The sequence below is a fragment of the Pagrus major genome, chromosome 11 (assembly GCF_040436345.1).
Source record: "Pagrus major chromosome 11, Pma_NU_1.0".
In the NCBI taxonomy this organism is placed as follows: Eukaryota; Metazoa; Chordata; class Actinopteri; order Spariformes; family Sparidae; genus Pagrus; species Pagrus major.
The window spans coordinates 35,616,303-35,638,752 of NC_133225.1; the positions used below are offsets into that span (position 1 = coordinate 35,616,303).

Consider the following 22,450-nt stretch of genomic DNA (forward strand, 5'->3'; position numbering starts at 1 on the left):
TACAGGTGAAGCCAAAGGCAAGATAGGTGTCGTCATATTTTCTTGTCTTTGCCTTGGAAGGAAATTGCTTTGGAAGCACATCTGGTGATGCTTCATTCTCTGCTTTGCGTTTATGTGGGAGCTGCGTCAAAAATTTGTCCATGTTATGCTAGCAGTGTCATTTAGCGTACTGTATTTATATTTTCATTCATTCGTTTTTCCCGCGCCCCGCGCCCCCCCTGCAATTGCTCTGCGCGCCCCCCACTTTGGGAACCACTGTGCTAGAGTTTTGCGGGATGGAGTAGGTTTTCACGTTCACACGTGACAGAGGGTAGAGAGCGTTGCCCTTCATCAAGGCAGCGGTGTGACCTAAGCGCACGGACGGGGAAACAGTGACTTTTTTCATAAACAGAGCAGCCCCCAACACTTTTAAACGGTAGGTGGTGTTGGCAGCTCCCATGAGGCAAAAGGCATCGGACGCTCTGGTCAGCTTAATTCTCAAGTCCATAGAGTTCAAAAGAAGCCTCTCGCTGAATAATATAATGGCGTGGAGAGGTCCCAGCAGGTGGAGCTCACTGGACCTCGCTGTAAAAACGGCTCTCTGATTTAGACCAGTGTTGGGACTGTTGAGGGTCACCACAGAGTCCATAGAGCCGGCAGTGTCTTTGTAAAATAACCCATAGCTAAACTGTGGACTAGCTTGTGGACTAGCTTCTGAAAAGTTGAGCAGGGTCTCGATCATAGCCCTGTAAGGATGAGTAGCGCTGGACTGTGATATCAGTCTGTCCCCCAGAATAATATCGTATTGGCTGAAGATTGTATTCAGAGGATAATTGATTAAACCTACAGGGGCATCGACTGCCAGGTTTGTCCCATCGGCGTTGGTAATTTGCACCCTGAGGTGGAGCAAGGAGTCATTCAAATCCAGATATTTTTCACCGTCCCCGGGTATAAAAAACTCTATGGGACCTGTATCTGTAATGGCCGACAGAGGCATGACCTCTGTGTAGAGTTTCTCGTCGATAGACAACTGCGTCATGGGAGCTGAAAATAAATCCAGCTCAGCCATGCTGCACTCTGCCGATTTGTGATGCAATAAGGCCATTTTTTTTTGTTTGTTTTGTTTTTTAGAGAAAAAATTAGAGAAATATGTCTCCGGAGCCTAGGTTTCTGCCAACGGAGGACCTCCTTCCCTTAACACGGTTTCTCCCTACTGATTTGTTTTTTGCACCTCGTCAGAGTTTTTTAGACCTTGCTAAAACACGGTCCCCCAGGGGCCTCTTCCTGGGTCTTCTGGCCAACACCATAATACCTCCAGAGCCTTCTTGAGAATCTCCGGGGCCCTCTTGCCCGCCAGATATTCTGCTCATGGCGTGGGAGACGGCCTGTGAGGCTATGTTTTTAGCCGCTGTTTTTAGATGGGGTTTAGCAATGGCAAAACCTTTCTTAATCAGAGGCGATACAAAACGAAATAGCCTTGAAAATACAGAATCTATCCCTCTCCCGTACATTACGGGGGCCCCGTAAAAACTGGGGAGGGTCGAGGGTCTGATGCATCATTTTTGTCCCTCAGAAGAAACGGGTCTAAAATGTAATTTTACAACCGTGTTGCCAAAGGTAAACTCGATCGGTTGATTTTGATCCGTTTAATCTCAACGGAAATATTTTCAATGTGGTTTTTGGCCACAGGTAGATAGTAGGGTGGGTTAAAATGCTGGGTAATCACCTTACCGTAGGTACTTTCACATCGACAATTCTCAGGAGAGGAGCGTAAGCGTTACCCACCACCTGATGCCTTACTATGTCACTGTAACAAAAGAGGTGATAGAATCCTACCTTTTATATCCGCCGGGTGCGTAGCCAATCTCTCGTTGAAAATAATCCATTCCCCGGGAATTACGCCCAAAATGTATGCAATGGGGGGAAAAAAGCGCAGGTGTAATGCGCCCCCTGCCTGATATTCATATCTCTTTTGAACGTTGCTAAAGTTCAGTTGCACATCCACTTCAATTTTTCTTAGAAAGGCATTCATCTCGTGTGTAAATTGAACCAGGCTACTGTAATAACCTCCACTGATCTTTTGACGTTTGACCTCGGGCTCTGAAGCATCACCCTCAAGAGGTTTTCTTCTCCATTCAAAGAATCCCGTCTCTATAGGCACGTTAAACCAGGTGTGAGGGTAGGAGATTTCCGTCAATGCTACCTGCCAGGGACCCTCTAAATCTACATGTTGGGCTAAATCCACCTGAAATCTGGCAGCTGTGTTATTTTTAAACACGTTGAGGCTAGTGTTAGAGGGCAGGGTGATGTAAAAACCCTCCTTGAGCCGGTGATCCATGACGGAGTACTTGTAGTAACAGAGTGAAGGGTGAGGCGAGGTAGAGAAGCGGTTTTATGCATTTTTCAGATCCTTGACCTTGATCCAGCTGTTGAACTTTTCGGGCCAATTTTTCCACCGTACCAACACCTGCTTTTCACCTCGCACTACTCTTCTGTCTAAAATTTTGTCCACTCGGTAGAGCTTATTGGGAGCTACCTGTACTTTTTGCAACTCTGCTTCGTAAAAAGTCCCCTCTATAGGTTCCTCATCAAAATCTTTGAGTTTGTAAACAGGTGGTAGACGAGGAATGCATTCAGATACGGTAAACAGCTCATCGGAAAAGCTCTGCTCATACTTTTTATCAAACACACCTCTCAGTTTAGATATTCTCACCAGGTCCCCCTGATTAAAATTAGGCTTAAAGGAATAGTTCACTCTAGAATGAAACTCAGTCATTATCGACTCACCCTCATGCTGATGAGAAGTCTGGTGTAGTTTCTTATTCCTCAAAGTGCAGCTGGAGACCCGTGGGGGTACCCTCCAGCAACAATAGTCCATATAACGAGCGTCAACTGTGCCCGAGAGGAAAAGGTCCATTAAACTACACAAAAACTTTGTAATATTCCTCCATACTGCTCGTCCACTGCAATCCAAGTGTCCTGAATTGGCGACATCCAGAGTTTACTCGAAACGACGTCATTTAGTACATTTTTCTGGCCTAAACAGTCACTATACTACATTTGCCTGGGGGCACGCTCCCGCGTTCACGCGAGTCTCCCTCACAGCGTTTGCACTACGGAAGCCGTGCCAGACAAGATCAACATGACTCGGGATACACCGGACTTCTCACCAGCATGAGGGTGAGTCGATAATGACTGAATTTTGTTTTAGAGAGAACTATTTCTTTAAACTTTTCTTTGTAACAGAGAGAAAAAGAACCATTCAGGTTTTGAAAAACTAGAGCTCTAGAACTCTTTACTCTTAACTCTTTACCGGCGTCTGTCTGTAACTTTTCAGGGCTCTGACAACCTCAGGGGCTGATTTTCTCTTTAGCGCCCTTTTTTGAAAATACATCTATAACAGTCAAGATATAACCGTCGTTGTGTTTCACCAAAGCCTGCACATCACAAAGGTCTGCCTGAAATTGAACCAGAGGTCGGGGTACAAACACTCTATTCCGGGTAAAACGTACTCTGACCGGTTTATGGAGAGTATAAGTGTCCTGCTCTGAGAGGAATTCTTTGACTTTTTCAATATTTATTTTTAATCGGTTTTATCCTGCACAGCTCTGTTTAGTCTATCTAACCCTCCAAAACTCCCTGGGTGAGAGGGGTTATAATACACTTTTTTCATTACACGTTTCTCGGACAGGTTTACCCCACGCCTCTCTTAGTTTATGAAAAAAACATCAAACATGTTTAGCATTTTTGTGTTTTTTTATTCACATCGCATCACATATTTTTTTTTATATATAAATGACTAACTACAGACATTGAGCAAAGATTCAAAACATTTAGCTATAAAGTAACAGCAAAAAAATCTAACATGCTAAATCTACACATTAAAAGTAAGTAACAGCAGAAACATCTACACATTAAAAGTAATAAGAGCAAAAAAAATCTACACATTAGATTGATTGTTTGATTGATTGAATAGTAGCCAGGGCTCTCCTCAGTACAGCGTTATCAAAGGTGTCTCTGAGAATATTGTGTATCTTCCACAATTCTGCCAAGACGTCTGTTGGGATGTTGTTTTGTACACGCCGACTTACTACATCTACAAACAAAGCATTCAGTGTAAATAGATGTCCCATGTTTGTGGCATTCGTCTCTCTGATGATTTTATTAAATGTTGACGAAAGTATACACTCGTCAACTAGCGTCGAGGCGTTGTCTACAACTGTTTCCCAAGGTGTCTGCACAGAGTGAGATCGAGCCAACTCCAACATCTTTTCCATTTGAATAACCTCAACATCTCTGAACAGAGAGCAATTTGTTTTGTTTTTGATAACGATTCAAAACAGAGACTAAACGGTCAACAATCATGTGTTCTTCTACACAGGCAAACATTCTTTGAGGAAAATTCCCCATGTTTTTTTTTTTTTTACTTGTTTTCAGCAAAATAAAATTTTAAAAAATCGGTGCTAGAAACATACAATCAAAACATCATCCTCATCTGGTACTTTGTCTTCCCATATCTCAAAGGCCTGTTTTAACATGTCATGTTTAGCTTCGTTGTCGCCTACCAGTGTGTCAAGTACCGTTTTTATTTTCTCACGAATGCGAGTAGCAAATTTCAAATCGTACAGAAAGGCCTCCATGAGCCCGTGGATCCTGCAGGGAGAGACATGAAGGGAGCGTTTCTCAAGAGCTCTTGACACGGCGGGAATAAGTGTAGCCTTCCAGAGTCTTTTGTTCACTGGGTCAAAATGTGACATGTCGAAGTAGTCGGGCACTTCCTCCAAACATGGGTGCTGGCTCTGGCGAGGATGACTCACCACACAACCGTTGCATATCTCCCGTCGATACAGCCCCAGAACGTGGTCCAACACATACACCACCACGGATTTCACTGTGTTCATGAGAATGGTGGACAGTTGCCCGTCAGTCACGTCCTCTTTCCCATCCGAGTCCTCTGAGTCGTCCTCTTCCACACCCAAGTCCTCTGAGTCGTCCTCTTCCCCATCCGAGTCGTCTGAGTTGTCCTCTTGTTGCTCAGGAGATGGTGGGGGTGTTGGTGATGCCGGTGTTTGCGCACAAGGTTGGAACTGGTGTTGGTGGTCGAGGTGGCGGCGATGGCTGAGAGTCGGGCAAAGGCTCAGGTTTGTTCTCTTCCTGGATGGTTGATGGTAAAGAAGAACAAGAACGGTACGGAAGGTCGGGCTGACAAAGATTTAAACAATTTCTTGCGGAACTTTGGAAACGGATTACTAACCCTCCTCCGCGGTGAAGCTGTACACGAAGGTTTAAGCGGCATGGCGGTTGGTCTTGCCGGTCTTTGCGCCGGTGACGGCGTTGAATCAGGGTTGGAAGGAGGCGGCGCATGAGGTGGTGAAGGAGGAGGAGACGGCAGCGGATTTTCCTGAGGGGTCATCTTGAGGCGGGCACAGAAGTACAAAAACAGATGCAAATTCCTGTGTCTTTTAAACACTTGAGATGATGATGAGGAGGAGGAAGGACTCTTGATTGGCTGTTGTAGAGATGAAGGGGAGTGTCTACAAAACCCTTTTCACCCACATGAGGCCCGGCTGGCGACAAACAATAGTCTAATATTCTCCCCATTTTCCTCCATCACTTTCAACCATTCCCCGAGAGGAATGCACAATGCTGTCTGAAATACGCCACATTCGCTGCTGAAATACTCCAGGACAAATTCCTCCATGATCTTCTCTGCTTCCGTGCACATCCGATGGCTAGCTCTAAAGTACCATCTGCCGGAGGCTGAACTTTTGGTCTCCCACACCATGCTGGATACAATTCTTTTCCCGGCTCTTTTTCTTTCATCGGAATCATTCCCTCCATTTTGAGGGGCTTCTGGTTTCAAAGCAGTTGACCCCAACACGCTCAAGACAGACCAATCTGTGGAGGTGAGGTTGGCCCTGAGCCCCGAAGGGCTATAACTCTCCCCTTTTCTAATCTGATAAAAACACGCTTCGTTCCCGCTGTAGTTGAACGCGTGACCCCACGAACCACCATCTTGCAGCGGCCATTCTTTATGGAGAGCCCCTGGCGGAGGCATCTGAATGCGGCATAGATGTGATACACGCTTCTTTGGAGCTTCCCATTGTTCCTGAAAGCTTGTCACTGGAGTTTCAGAAAGCACCGAGCTCAGAGTACAGCGTTTTGCAAGATCCATTTTCCAACGCTCTATTGCTGTAGAATCTTCGCTACTAGCATCAGCCGGTGGTTTTTTTTTTAACTTCTTCTTCTTCTTCTTCTTCTACCCCTTCCACAGGTGTTTCTGTGTGTCTTTTTAACAGTTTCTGTTTCCAATGCAACGTTGTAGAATCCACGCTACTAACATCACACACTGTGTCAGCTGGGAGTTCCATCAGTGCGGATGTGCCTGTCTTTTTAACATTTTCCCTGGTGTTAAATATATTTCAATTTGGTTAAAACGACAACATAGATCAAACCCTGTTATAAACTATAGATTAAATATATTTAAAGACCCATGACATAGCATCGTCTCATTGGGCGAGAGACTGATGATGTGCCGGCGTCTCATTGGACGAGGGAGAGATGACGTGGGCAGCGCCTCATTGGTCGAACGGGGGGTGGGACTTAACCCTAATCCTGCAATCTCATTGGTCGAAAGGGGGGTTAGAACAATAGAGAACAATAGACCTGTCACTTTGACAAAAAGTGCATTATATACCTCTCTCTGGGGCGTCTATTATTCCATAAAAACCTGATGAAAAGTGTCTTTAGATGAGAGAATACTTTGCTTGGTGGTGGCAGTGGTAAATTTTGAAACAAATACAACAGCTTAGGAAGTACATTCATCTTGAGAGTATTTATTTTCCCCATTAATGACATTGGTAAAGCTGCCCATCTGTCTAACGAATTTGAAACCTCTTGCACAACCGGTCTATAGTGAGTTTCTATAATATTATTGAGCGTTGGTACAATTTGAATGCCTAAATAAGTGAAAAGGTTAGGGTTAACTTTAAATTGTGCAGCTACTTCGGTGGATTTTCCCTTTCTTCTAGGTTTAATAACATAATTGATGTTTTAGATTTGTTAATCTTATAAACAGAGATCTTACCATCTTACCACCCTCTCCACACATTCTTTGAACTGCTCCCATCAGGAAAACGGTTCCGGAGTCTAAAAGGCCGAACAAACAGACTAATCAACAGCTTCCTTCCACAAGCTGTTAGATTGCTGAACTGCTGATCTGGAGCATGCGCACTACTGCACTTCATAGTCATAGTTTTAGTTTTAAATTATAGTACTATAGTGTGTGTATTTATTGTGTTCATGTTATGTGATCCCGGAGAAACGCAATCTCATTTTTATGGCACTACTTTTGTAGGTACAGCTTAATGACAATAAAGCTTTGATTGATTACCAAATTCCTTAATCAAGTCTAGCAAGGCAGGGATCGATTCATTGGTATTTTTGAGAAAAACAATTATGTCATCTGCATATAAAGCCAGACAGGGGGACCTGTCTACACCCTCGATTTATTTTCATAGTTTTTGAAATATTATTATTCGTCAAAATTTCTGCATATGGTTCCTTATAGAGTAGTCTTATCCGATTACAAAAACTCTCTCCCAAGCCAAAGCATGCCAGAATCTCAAACAAATAGGACCATTCAACTCTGTCAAAGGCTTTTTCCGCATCCAGTGACAGCAGGGCAGTATCTGGCGCCCCCTTTTGGTCATAAAGAATATTCAAAATCCTTCTGACATTATGGAAGCCTTGTCTGCCACGAATGAAACCATTCTGATCCCTCCCAATTATCTTGGGTATTATTTCTTCAATCCTCCTCGCTAAAATCTTTCAATGTATTTTTAAATCTATGTTTAGAAGACTGATTGGCCTTAAGTTCTCACATTTATTATTTGGTTCACCTGCCTTTGGGAGCAGGGTGATTAGTGCTCCTCTTAAAGATGATGACAAAATACCATTTTGAAAGGACTCTATAAACATTTCTAAAGTGGAGTCAGCAATTTATTTTTGAATTTTTTTTTATAGATTTCAATTGGAAGACCATCAGGCCCAGGGGTTTTTTCTGCTTTAATACTATCAATTGCTGCAGATAATTCCTCTACTGTTATATCTTTCTCCAAATCAGCCCTAAGAGTTTCTGGTATATTGGGTATAGTTATTCTATCTAAAAAAAACTTTTAGTTCCAAATTGTCATGAATTATTTCTGAACTATAGAGTCCTTCATAAAATTTCCTGAAAGTTTAATTTATTTCTGTTGGGTCTACGATGGTTTCTCCTTGGTCATTCTGCAATGAGGTGATAGATCTTTCGCTCTGTAGCTGCTTGAGGTGCCATGCCAGCACTTTCCCAGGTTTTTCACCCTGATCATAGAATGTTTGTTTAAGCTGCAGCAGGCTGGCCATCGCTTTTGATGCAGATAATTCATTATATTGTGCTCTAAGCAGCAACACATTTTGATGAGCTTCTAGGGACCTTGTTTGGTAATACTCACTTTCTAATTTCCTTATTCTTGCTTCCAAATTGTTTGCCTTTTGAAATGTCTGTTTTGCTTTAGAACTAGTAATGTTGATTATTTGGCCCCTAATAAAGGCCTTAAAGGCTTCCCATCTTATACTTGCTGAAGTTTCTGTTGTATTAGTTTCAAAATAAAAATTCATTTGCTTATCCAGGAAGGAGACAAAGCCAGGGTCAGCCAACCATTTTTGTTTTCAACGCCAAGTCTTAGCATCTCTCACTACTTTGAATCCTGATTTACTAATGAATTTGGGGCATGATCTGAAATTAGGATGGCATCATAAGTGCATTCCTTGATTCTATACCTTAGTTCTGCAGATAAGAAGTCGGTTCTTGAATAAGACTTGTGTACACCGGAGTAGCATGAAAACTTTAAATCATCAGGATTTTCTTCCCTCCATATATCAATTAAGTTCAATTCTTTCATGAAGTGGTGTGTTATTGCCCTACTATGAACGTTAGACTGAGCTCCTGAGCTCCTGTCCTTCACCGGATCTAGTGTACAATTAAAATGACCTGCCACCACACACTTACCCGGAAGAGTGGATAAAATGAGAAACAAGTTTTGAATAAAGTTGGGGTCATCAATATTTGGTGCATAAATATTTGCTAAAACCATTTGTTCCTTCAGTAGGTTACCCTGAATGATGAGGTACCGTCCAAATGTGTCTTTGATGATGATGTAATGGTATATCAATCAATCAATCAATTTATTGTTTAGAGTGCAAAATCACCATGGTACATGGTCTCAATACACTTTACAATAAAATCAAGTACAATAATAACAGACAATAAAACAATATTAAAACACCAAAGGAAAATGATAAAACAGTTAAAAATTAGTTTAAACCAAAATATTGAGTAAAAAGGTGTGTTTTAAGACGGGACTTAAAAATTGCAGTGGATGTAGCTTCTTTGATACCTAGTGGGAGGCCATTCCATAGAAAAGGAGCACGGTAGGCGAAGGCCCTGCCACCAGCTGACTTTTTATTGATTGGTGGGATGACGAGGAGATTTGAACTAAGAGAACGAAGAGGACGTGGCGGAATGTAGGGAGAAAGTAGTTCAGTTAAATAAGATGGTGCAAGTCCATTTAAAGCCTTATAAGTTAAAAGAAGAACTTTAAAATCGGCTCTAGCCTGAATGGGCAGCCAATGTAGTGATGCCAGGACAGGAGTTATGTGACAGAACCTACTTGTTTTTGTTAAAAGTCTGGCGGCTGAATTTTGCACAAGCTGAAGGCTCCTGGTAGTACAGATGGGGAGGCCAGAAAAAAGGACATTACAGTAATCTAAACGGGAAGACACAAGGGCATGGAGAACCACCTCGGCGCTACGCCGGGACAGAGCAGGGCGGATTTTGGCAATGTTGCGCAGGTGAAAGAAAGCCGTCCTGGTGATTTCCTTGATGTGAGTCTGGAAAGTCAGGGTTGGATCAAAAATAACACCTAGGTTTCTAATGTGCGTGCTTTCAGAGATTGAACAACCATCAATATTAAGACAAAGACTGTCAGAGAAGTACTTGTAGTTGTTAGGCTTAATCACCAGCAAATCAGTCTTAGCAGTATTAAGCATGAGAAAGTTTTGACTCATCCAGATCTTGATTCGGCTTACACATGTTTCCAGATTTTGTATTCGAGAGGGGTCATTAGGCTGTAGTGGGATGTATAGCTGTGTGTCATCAGCATAGAAATGGAACTGTATACCATATTCGGCAATTATCCTACCCAGAGGGAGCATGTAAATGCAAAACAGCAGAGGCCCCAGGACAGACCCCTGGGGCACACCAGCGGTAACTGTAGAACATTCTGACAAAGAGTTATTGAAACTAACACATTGGGTTCTACTAGATAAGTAGGACTGGAACCATGAGAGCGCCAGCCCGTGAATACCAACGAAATGCTCCAGTCGGTGTAGAAGCACACAATGATCTACTGTATCGAAGGCCGAACTTAAGTCAAGAATTAAAAGTACGGAGGCTGATCCAGAGTCAGCAGTGACAAGTAGGTCATTGACTACTCTAGTTAGGGCAGTCTCAGTAGAGTGGCAGGAGCGGAAACCAGACTGAAAATTGTCAAAGAGATTATTGGTAGAAAGGTGGACAGTCAGTTGATCAGCAACAATTCTCTCAAGTATTTTAGATAAGAAAGGGAGAGTGGAGACAGGTCGATAATTGGCAAGAACCAGTGGATCGCTATTGGGTTTCTTGAGGAGTGGTTTAATGATAGCAGATTTATAGGTTAAGGGGACACACCCCTCAGAGAGGGAAGTGTTCAAGATGGCACGTATAGGGGCATTCAGAATAGGAAGGAGTTCCTTAAGGAGGTCAGAAGGGATGGGATCTAGTGAACACGTTGTTGGCTTTGAGGCGGCAACCATTGAGGCCAAGGCCTCAGCAGAAATGGGTTTGAACTGAGAGAGTGAGCTCGTGGACCAGGACACAGAGCACTGGCTGGACATGGTGCTAGAGAGCTGCTGGCTAATGATGTTGTTCCTTAATTGGGAGATTTTGTCAGTGAAAAAAACTAGAAAATCATTAGCTGTGAAAGGAGAGCTCAGAACCGGTGAAGAGTGTGTAAGCCTGGCCACAGTATTAAACAGGACCCGATGATTGTTCTTATTGGTTTCGATCAAATTGGAGAAATAAGAAGATCTGGCAGCAGAAAGTGCATGTTTATAATGTTTAAAGCTAAGAGTCCAGGCGAGGCGGGAGGACTCTGATTTACAGGTGCGCCATCTGTCTTCAAGTTTACGACAAGCCCGTTTTAAAGAGCGAGTGAGGTCGGAGAACCAAGGTGCAGATTTAGTTCGAGTGCCTCTACTAGTTCTGAGAGGAGCAAAGGACTCAAGCGTTTCTGACAGTGCACTGTTTAGGCCATCTGTAAGGTTGTTGACAGACATGGACGTGTTGGAAAGTGACTCCAGTTTATCGGGCAAATGATCAGCTAGAAGGGACTTAATATGGTTGTTAATGAAACGAAAAGAATGAGGGTTAGATTCAGAGCGAATAGTCTGTGTATGCGTGAGAAGGTTAAAAAAGACACAAGAGTGATCCGAGACCGGGACCTGAAAAATAGAAGGGGGGCCAGCGGTAATATCCTTTGTACAGACTAGATCCAAAGTATTACCGAGATTATGAGTGGGGCCAGTGACATGTTGGATGAAGTTGAGACTCGAAAGAAGATCCAGAAATTCCGTTGCTTTGGGATCCAAAACATCATTAATGTGAAAATTCAGGTCACCGAGCAGAACTATTTTGTCATATTTAATCAGAGCGGTAGATAAAAATTCAGAGAACTCTGTTAAAAAAATGGGATTAAACCTGGGTGGTCTATAAATGAGTAATGCCAGGATATGTTGGCGGTTTCCAATAAGCATGGCCAGGTACTCAAAAGATGTAAAATCACCGAGTGAACATACTGTACAGGGAAATTGATTAGAGAAGATAACCGCAAGTCCCCCACCCGTTTTGTCTTTCCTAGCGGAGAATAAGAAGCTATAGTCAGGGGGAGACGCCTCAATAAGAACAGCACTGGCAGTGGAGGAAAGCCAACACTCAGTGAGGAAAAATAAATGCAAACCATAGTGAGTAATAAAATCATTAATATAAAATGTCTTGCTGGAGAGTGACCTAATGTTGAGTAAAGCACAACTGAGGTCGACAGGGGGAAGAGCTGGAGGGACAGGAACTGTTTTTATATTAATCAGGTTAGATGTGACCCTCCCACGAGTGTTGGAACGATTAACTCTACTGGGATCAGGGTTGTTGCCATGAGGACAGTGAGAGCGTTTTGACAGGATGCAACGCCTGTCAGTAACTCTAATAGGGATATGAGAGCAGATAGGAGTTGGATTTGACATTGGAAAAGAGGTATTAGCATCTGGTACAGGTTTTGCTGCTGCAAAAGAACTAGGTGGAGTAAGGGGGCCAGAAGCAGAGACAGTGCAGACACTAAAGATGACAGCATGACAGTATAGACTCATGGACCAAAGTAGTTACACCTCTAGCTTGAGAGTTAAATGGTGCAGAAAAGACATTACCTCTCCACCTCCTCCTAACTTTCAGATCATCATTGTACATCAGGTGTGTTTCCTGAAGAAATACAATATTAGACTGCATTGATTTTATCCTATTCATGACTTGTTTGACCTTCTTAAGTTTTTGTAGCCCTCTGTAGTTCCATGATGTGATTTTAATTTTTTATCTCACTAGGCATTTTGTATAGACTGGAGAGAATGTGTGAGCGGGTGTATATACGCATATCCGTATGGATGTTTGGTCTGTTATGTAAGTTGACAATTTTTATCCTTTTTCTTTTTGTTCTTACTCACCTGCCCACGGACTACGGATGGAAAGTAGCTAGTAAGCTAAATCCGGTACAAAGCATCTTCTCTCATCTCGAGACTAATGTTATTTTGTACATTGTCCCTGATACAAATAAACTTATTAAATAAATAGAGGTTATTGAGGTTCTAAGGAGATTTGGATTTGGGGAAGGATATCTTAGGTGGATCAAGTTATTGTATACTGAACCAACGGCTGAAATTATAACAAACAACCAATTTTCACAACCCTTTAAACTCTATAGATCCACCCACCAGGGTTGCCCTGTCACCTCTTTTATTTTTATTTGCCATTGAACCCTTAGCCATGGCCATTTGTCAGTCACCTGAAATCACAGGTATAACAATAGGAGAGACAGAGCATCGTCTAGCCCTTTTCGCAGATGATATTGTTTTGTTTTTGACGAACCTAAATACCTTAATTAAATCACTACATCAACTTTTGAATACATTCAGACAATTTTCTGTCTATAAAACTAATGACAGTAAAAGTACTTTATTATTACTAAACAAAGAAGAAAGAGAGCATCTGACAATTCATACATAGTTTGCTTTAACTTCAGATGGTTTCACTTATTTTAGGAATTAAAATAACCCCTGACATTGAAAATATTATATCAGCCAATTATGACCACTTGGTGAAAGAAGTAATAGAAATGTTAGATAGATGGAGCCCTTTGCCTATTTATATGGTAGGGCGCATCAATATTATCAAAATGTCGATTTTACCCAAATTTCTATATTTGTTTCAGTCAATCCCACTTCCCCTGCCAGCATCCTTTTTCTCTACACTAAGAAAAAGCTTTACCCGCTTTATATGGAACAATAAACGCCCTAGACTTCGTCTCAGTTTACTTTATTTGCCATATGATTGGGGAGGGCTTAAACTACCCAATATGAAACTTTATTACTGGGCAGCTCAGCTTCGGGCAGCCATGTTTTATTTTCTCCCTGAAGAGGTTCCAGCCTGGGTTGAAATAGAGAAACATAAAACAACACTTCCACTACATTTATATCTCTACTCATCACGAGCAAAGGAACTTAAGAAAAACACACTTAACCCTTTTCTTAGAAATACAATAACTATCTGGTATGGGGCACATGCCCTGATGAATCAAACTATTACTATTTCATATTTTACTCCCATTTGGGGCAATGCTGATTTCAAACCAGGGAGGCAGGATATGGGTTTCAAACACTGGATGGATCTTGGGCTCAAAAAAGTTTGTTCAGTTAAGGCACTCTGATGTCATTCCAACAACTAATGCAAAAATATAATCTCCCTAGAAAACATTTTTTTAAATACCTACAAATTAGGAGCTTCATATATTTGCAAATTTACGGAAGCCCTAAAGGGCCATGCATTCATACATTTTATTTCCTCCGTTTTCCCGTGATAACGAGTTAATTTCATTTGTTTTCTCGAGATCTTGAGTTATTATCTGGAAATAACAACTGCCGTTTTCCCGAGATAACGAGATAATTTTCTCGAGATAACGAAACTTTGTTTTCCCGAGATAACGATATAATTAATTCGAGATCTCCTCAGTTAATGACGACATCAGGCTCACTTAGATTGCGCCGCCGATATAGCTGAAGCCTTGCTAACCGTCTTTTTAGATTATGTACACTAATGTGTATATTATCTGTAATAGCAAGGCATAATGCTATTTCAGCCTGTGTCAGGCCTTGATTGAAAACATATGTGACGTGGTGATCGATATGCTCCTGCTCCTCTGACATTGCTACACTGAATGATGTTTCCTGCAATGATTTAATATACTACACTATTGTTTCGTTATCTCAAGATCTCGAGAAAATTGTCCCGTTATCTCGGGAAAACGGCAGTTATTTCGAGATAATAACTCGAGATCTCGAGAAAACAAATGAAATTAACTCGTTATCATGGGAAAACGGAGGAAATAAAATGTATGAATGCATGGCCCTTTAGGGCTTCCGTACAAATTAAAACTACTGTGCAACTTTCTGAAATTGAACAGTATGCAGTAAATCATTTACATGGCAGGAGACAATTGTCCACATTTTATAACATGCTCTTGACAGGTTTAAAAGAAAACTCAGGCTCTTATTTATCTGCCTGGAAGAATGACCTTCAGTTATACATCACGGTTGAAGAGTGGGAGAAGGCATGCCTCTTGGCTCAAACTCGAACCATAAACACTAGATACAGATTGTTACAATATAAATGGTTGTTTAGGACATACATTACACCTTTTGCACCATTGCACCATTTCAACCCCAATATTCCCGACAGTTTATATACTAGAGAGAGTAATTTGGACTAGAGAATAGGAAGACCCCTTTTTTTAAAAAAAACTGAACTGATCATTATTATTTTATTAGTACAATGATAAACATTATTATTTCTTCCTGTTATTATTACTATTGTTATTATTGTTTTTTTTTTTTTTTTTTTTTACTTTTTTCTTATTGCTGAGATTGTGTGTGTGTGTGTGGGGGGGGGTGTTATATGTCATCTTTGTTTTCAACTTAAAAATCAATAAACAGAGCATTGAAAACATTTTTTTTTTTTTTTTTTTTTAAAAACAAAAACACAAGACAGACATAAATAATGCCACTGGCAACCACTACACAGATACCCAAACCATAACCTATATCCAGGTCTTCAGCCTGAATATTCTCCCCCTCTAATCTTAAGACTTCCAGATAGCTGTTAACTGTTCCACCCTAAAGGTAAGACAGTATCACTGAGCTATGAAAAAACCCAAACAAACAACTAATTATAATACTAACCTTAAACTCCTGTGCTACCATAATTAAACAATTATCATTCATGTGCACCCTCCCTTTACTATGAGCTAAATCAAACCTCACACTCAGTTAACCTCTCTTTAACCCCCATTACTTGAAAATTAACAAAGTGATGGTTGCAGCCTAAATTATCTTTAATTTTGCATCTTAACTCGTTTCTTAATAAAAATAAAAATAAAATTAACGATAAAGGAAAAACCTGGAAGAACAAATACCTAAAGAACTTATTCTGCCAAATTTCTAACAGACCCCTTTCCTATCCATAGTTTCCAGCTTGTTATTACCATGTGAAGAGTAACATAGCTTTAACAGATAGGAGGTAAGCCACGAGTATAAGCCAACATCATCTACTAAACACTAATGAACATAGGTGTACATTTGACATTGTAATTTGTGCGAGATCTGCTCAAACTTACACCCTTTAATTTACCTATTCAGCTGTTACCTTCTACTTTGTAAACCACAACAGTCTTGTTCGCTTCTTAATAACTCGGTCTGGTCCCTTTTCTGACCTGATCTGCCTGATGAAGTCCTCCGCCTCGACATGGTTGTTAAAAATGCGAGACCGTTCCTTATATGTCACGAGCAGTCGGGCAGGAGGAATGATGCCGTACCGGATTCCCATTGATTGGAGCTGCCGCCTCACCTTGTCGAACTCCTTCTGCTTCTTGTGAACACCTGCTGCCACGTCCTGGTAAAACCTCACCGGCTGGTTCTTGTAGAGCACTTCCCTTTTTGTCTTGGCAGCTCTCACCACCGTTTCAAACACCGTTTTAAACAACAAAGATGGTGCCGCAAATGGCTGCCTCGGTTTGTCGGTGCGCGCTATTTCATTTTTAACATTTCACTGGAGACATGCCACCTACCAGCCTGCTTCAAGACCTCCACCATCATCCCTGTCCCCAAACAACAAAGATCACAGGACTAAATGACTACAGACCAGTTGCCCTGACCTCTGTTGGATGAAGTCCTTTGAGCACCTTGTTTTGACCCACCTCAAAACCATCACAGACCCTCTCCTAGACCCCCTGCTGTTTGCCTACAGAGCCAACAGATCTGTAGACGATGCAGTAAACATGGCCCTTCACTTCATCCTCCAACACCTGGACTCAGCAGGAAGCTATGCCAGGATCCTGTTTTTTGGATTTTAGCTCTGCCTTCAACACCATCAACCCAGCTCTGCTGCAGGAAAAGCTCTCCCAGCTGCATATACCAGACTCCACCTGCAGGTGGATCACTAACTTTCTGTCTGACAGGAAGCAGTATGTGAAGCTGGGGAAACACATCTCTGACTCCCGGACCATCAGCACCGGCTCCCCTCAAGGCTGCGTCCTCTCCCCTCTATTCTTCTCCCTGTACACAAACAGCTGCCCCTCCAGTCACCAGTCGGTCAAGCTCCTAAAGTTTGCGGACGACACCACCCTCATTGGGCTCATCTCTGGTGGTGATGAGTCTGCCTACAGGTGGGAGATTGACCACCTGGTGTCCTGGTGCAGACAAAACAGCTTGGAGATAAATGCTCTGAAGACAGTGGAGATGGTTGTGGACTTTAGGAGAAACCCAGCCCCACCCGCCCCCATCACCCTGTGTGGCTCCCCTGTGGACTCTGCGGAGTCCTTCCACTTCCTGGGCATCATCATCACCCAGGACCTCAAGTGAGAGCTGAACACCAGCGCCCTCCTCAAAAAGGCACAGCAGAGGATGTACTTCCTGCGACAGCTGAAGAAGTTCAACCTGCCAAAGCCAATGATGGTGCTCTTCTACACCTCCATCATTGAATCCATCCTCACCTCCTCCATCACCATCTGGTATACTGCTGCCTCTGCCAAGGACAAGAGTAGAGTGAAGCGTATCATTCGCTCCGCTGAGAGGGTGATTGGCTCCTGTCTGCCATCCCTCCACGACCTGCATGCCTCCAGGGCCCTGGGGCGGGCAGGTAGGATTGTGGCCGACCCCTCCCACCCTGGATATAAGCTCTTTGAATCGCTCGCCTCCGGCAAAAGGCTGCGGTCCGTCAGGACCAAAACCTTAAGGCACAAACTCAGTTTCTTCCCGACTGCAGTTGGCCTCACAAACAATGCCCGGGTCCCCCACTGACACTGACACTGAAAAAAAATTACTCCTATCTCTTACACCATACAGTCACGTTGCACTAATGAAAGACATTTGACTACATATCTCTCTCACTTTGTTGTCACTTATGGTTCTGTCTGTCTCGTTATCATGTTGTCTATTTGTTGTCTGTTTATTGTTTATTGTTTATTGTATGGCACACACACCTTCGAGACCAAAACAAATTCCCTGTATGTAAAAACTTACTTGGCAATAAAACTCTTTCTGATTCTGATTCTGATTCTTTGTAATTCCGAAACTTCATTATCATTCTGGGTGAAGATTTGTTCTGTGTTCTTGGCCCAATTCTGTGCGCCCTCTCCAAGGTTAGTTTAGTGCGCCCCTGCGCCAGCTCCAGGGTATCCGGCAGCCAGCCCTCCAGGAAGGCACATGCATCTTCCCCCTCCGCTCCCTCTGGTAAATTGAAGAGTCTCAATTTGGAGCGTCTTGATCTTGTCTCCAGATCCAGTAGTAGTCTTTATTTCTATTTTCTAGGACTTGTACTTTTGTTTGGAGTTAGGCGACGTTGTCCTCAGCTGTCGAAATCCTTGTTTCTGCCTCCGTGACACGCTCCGCACAGTCTGTGATGTCCTTCCTGACATTTTCAATAGCGAACAATATGCCATCAAACCTGGTGGTCGTTGTATCTTCCGGAGTCAAGCTAGCATTAGCTTCGTCGGTGTCTATAGCGTGGGTGCTAGCCGTAGAATTGGGGCTGGTGCTGAACATTGCAAAGTTCGACAGTTTAGCCTGAAGAAATTTATTTCGACCTTGGCCGGCTTTCTTTTGCGACACAGGCATTACCCTTAGCTTATCTAGCAAAATGGAGGTGTTTTGCTGGCACAAATACAATATTTAAGAAGGATTTAGCCAACAGGGTAGCAGAGCAGGTTAACACACGTCCACTCAGTGCGCTGCCATACCGGAAGTCCTCTCACGAGGTTGCTTTTAAACCTGGCACAGGGATGTATGTTGGTGGTAACGGAAGATAGTTTCCTCTGCAGGGTGACACAGTTGGTGGTTCATGTCAGAAGCAAAGCAGTCTTAAAGACAAGGAGTCAGGAATAGGGGGATGGTCCTCTGGAAAACAGCCACTGTGACAGACAGCTGTCAGGCACAGACAATAAAAAAAGAAGAGAAAATTATTTTCATGAGATGATTTTTAGGATGGTATCAATCAAGCAAGAGGAGGGATGAGCCCACCTGTGGTTTATGTGAAGTTAAAGTTAAGTAAAGTTAACGTTAACAGCAGTCTTTGATATATGTGATAACTAATGTTAGCTATTCAGCACGGAAAAGAGAGGACAAACTCCCAAACCCATAAGCACAATAATGCTAATAGCTGCAAACAAACACAAACCAATATGACTGTCTTATTTGATCTATTCATGAATTGACCTTACCTGCACTACAACAATAATAAATCAAGTTTAATGTCCTGTAATGTTAACTTTACCCTTCAGTCACAGCACGGTAAGCTAAGAGGACCGCGTGAGAGTGCTGCAAGCTAGCTTAGTTAACAATACAGATGAGTGGCAGTTTGTTTAAAATGATGAAAGTAAGCAAACATCACTATACATATCAAATATATTTAAGCTCACACTCGTATTTTTCTGCTCATAAAGTGCAGCATTCAGATGAATAATCCTCAAAAAGAAAGTCAAGAATTGGCTTCATGACTTCATGTTCAGTGTGTCTTCTCCAGAAATACAATATGGTTCAGTAGTTTCACAGCCTGTTTCAACATCATACCCAGAATGCAACACTATTAACTGTATGATGCAGTATTTTATGGGAAAAGGCAAATTGCCCTAAAATATTGCCCAGAATGCATTGTTTCTAACAATATGTTACTGCTTTAAAAGGAAACAGTATGTTAGTGTCAGAATTTTTTTTTACAGAAATGTGTTACAGTCTAGTGTTAGATGCTGCCCCTTGACCCACCCATGGACTGAGCTGTCTCATCACACCGATGGTCATAACAGACCATTAAAAACATATTTTGAATGGATGAAAAAATTACGATAAGCAACAGTATTAGTTATTCAAAAAAAAAATACCGTCCTCACCTAAACATAGGCTACACAACATTCTGTTGAAAACAGGTGGCATGTTTAGTCATTGGTGTTGTTACTAATGCCAACTGTGAAAGGAGGTTTTCTTTGTTTCTGAAACAGAACCCGGAAATGGTTTCACTTCCAAACCAGCAATATACTCCTTGTCTATAGAAAGGCCCTCTGCAGTCTGTTCATACAACTGATTATCAGTAATAGATGTAACTTCCTGTCTCACTGAAGCCTTATTAAAAAGGAGAACAAAACTCTGACAACTTAACAAAAATGACCAACAGTGAAAAGAAAGAGCTAAGGACACCACAAGCTGGGTGCCACAAGCAATATTAGGTTACATCATTTTCATATTTTGGCACTTCTTACAGAGTTAATAGCAGAATAAAACACCACCAAGGCAAGCAACATGCCATGCAACACATTGGTTGTTGATGTTGTGAATGCAACTACATTGTACTCACCTGTCTGAACAGCATTCTGTGAGTCGTGAGCACCGTGAAGTCCCCACAATCTATCACAATCAAAAAACAACTTTGCGACACAAGAGTAAATGTAATTTGTTATTAGCAGCCTGCCTGAAGTAACAGCCCACAGTTTGAAAACCTCTGCTGCGGACAGACTGACCAGCCCACATCACCATCATCATCCTAAGCCCCACCTCTTTCAGGGAAACATGCTGACCGTTCTCCGCAACGAGTATCAGTTCCCATCATATTGTGTTACTATTCTGCTGTGAAAATGATTTTTATTTTTTTTTAATGTGTTGTTGACCTTAAAGGTCAGATAAGTTTAGTGTACTGTGCTGTGTGTCTCTGTGCCCTCTGCAGTCCTGGACCCACAACATATCTAAAGAGAAGGAGTTCCTGGCGAAGCTGGTGAAGGCTGGAGTCATCCAGGACTGGACCGGTGGGATCTGTGGTGCAGGATGCTGATGGTCTGCACTCAGCTTCAAGGCTCCTGAATGCAGCACTGTGCTCACCTCCACCACCACCTGAGGAGGGAAACTTGAGGCTCTGTGGGACATGTCCCCAGCAGAGAGCAGCAGCTGTCGCACACAGTGATCAGGGCAGACACTGCGAGTACATGAGGCCTACTGAACAGGACACGTTGCCCCAGTGTTGCATAGGGACACATTGAAAGCAATCGGCCTCTGCGTTGGATGGCAGTATTTAGCTTGTCCTATTTGCAGGTTAGTATATTTACATTAATTTGGTATCTTGGCTCAGGGGTACGTCAGCAGTGTTGGGATAAAACCAGCACCATGCCCTCCTGCTAGAACTGCTGCAGGCTGGACAGGGGAGAAGAGGATGAAGATATTGGGCTGATGAAGTGTTGAGCTTGTGCCAAGAATACCTCTACAAGTGTCCTTCTGCTCACACATCTGAATGTAATCTGCACCAAACTCATAGCTTCCTCTTTGTGTGTTAAACAGAATGCACATTACACTACATGACACATAAGTCAGCCGTCCTGACCAGTCTCTGACATCATGAGGGTAATCCCTCCTGTCAGTCTAAAGCTTGTTCAGTTGAGTGGCTCATAGTAAGTATGAAGCTTCTTCAGCAGCAGCACTGATCAGACAGATGCAGAGCAGTGGTATAATGTTGAAGATATTATTATCCCTCAACACTCACCCCTTCATGTTCACTGGAGTCACATTTCACTTCCAATGCAGCCAAAGCAGCTTGTGTCTCTGAATGAGAGGAAATGAATGAAATTTACTTGTGAATGTACAGCATAAAGATGGCTATATTTATTGACAGTTGACTTTGTTTGTCTTTGTTCTGATTAAGAACAAACGCTGTGCTTCTGAATTAAGAGTGGAGACATAAGAATGGAGTGTAACCACACCCAGTGGGTGCCACGAGTTACTTCAGCTCATTAAAAAAGTCTGACCTGTGTCTCAGGTCATGCTGTTGAGTGTCTGGGGCTGTCACAATTCTCTAAATTCATGATTCGATTCAATTTCAAATAAAAAATAATAATAAAAGGATTTCAGAACTGATGGCTCGCCATTCTTCAACTATCACAGTCACTGTCCAGATTGAACCCTCTTTTATGAAGAGGGCTCAATCTGGACAATAAGGATCTTTGAAAAAGAAAATAAAAACATTGTCACAGTTAACTCCAGTACCAGTCAGCTGATCGTCTTCATCACACAGGATCAGAGGCTGGAAGTGAGCTAGTTGTGTCGTCTTTAAAGTTTTTTTTTGTTGTTTTTTCTTTGGCGGGTTGGAGAATCCACTGATCCAAATGGAAAGCTCTTTTTGATCAATTTTTGATTTAGAGTGGAAATCGTGACACCTCCATTGATGACAGGAAACAATCTGACTTAAATGAAAAGCTTTGAGTTGTTCCATAGTATTGTGCTTTGAATTGAAATGATTTCTGTTTTTTTATTGGAAAAGTCCAATTTGACAGGTATATTTTTGATTTTACTTTGATCAGTCAGTGTGGTCAGCGAACTCTGACATTATGTGTGCATCCCACTCAAAGGAGACAAGTAATACATTTAGGATGTTGAGTACAACACACTTGCAGATGACAACTCTATCTACCTTTTTGTCTGACATTATATAAAACAAATTGCTTCCATGACTGATATCCGATCATATCAAACTACAGTGTATGAAGTCCCA

The 22,450-nt window shown here is 42.2% G+C and overlaps 1 protein-coding gene across 2 annotated transcripts in view; it reads left to right on the forward strand.

Annotated features, from left to right (window-relative positions):
• LOC141004670 (CMP-N-acetylneuraminate-beta-1,4-galactoside alpha-2,3-sialyltransferase-like) overlaps positions 1–21,578 on the forward strand; it is a 161,698-nt gene extending 140,120 nt beyond the window's left edge. For both annotated transcript variants that reach the window (XM_073476323.1, XM_073476324.1), the window contains one exon: positions 20,639–21,578. In XM_073476323.1, coding sequence (XP_073332424.1) covers positions 20,639–20,743 — 105 coding nt within the window. In that variant the 3' untranslated portion in view covers positions 20,744–21,578. The remainder of the gene's footprint in view (positions 1–20,638) is intronic.
• The last annotated feature ends 872 nt before the right edge of the window (positions 21,579–22,450 follow it).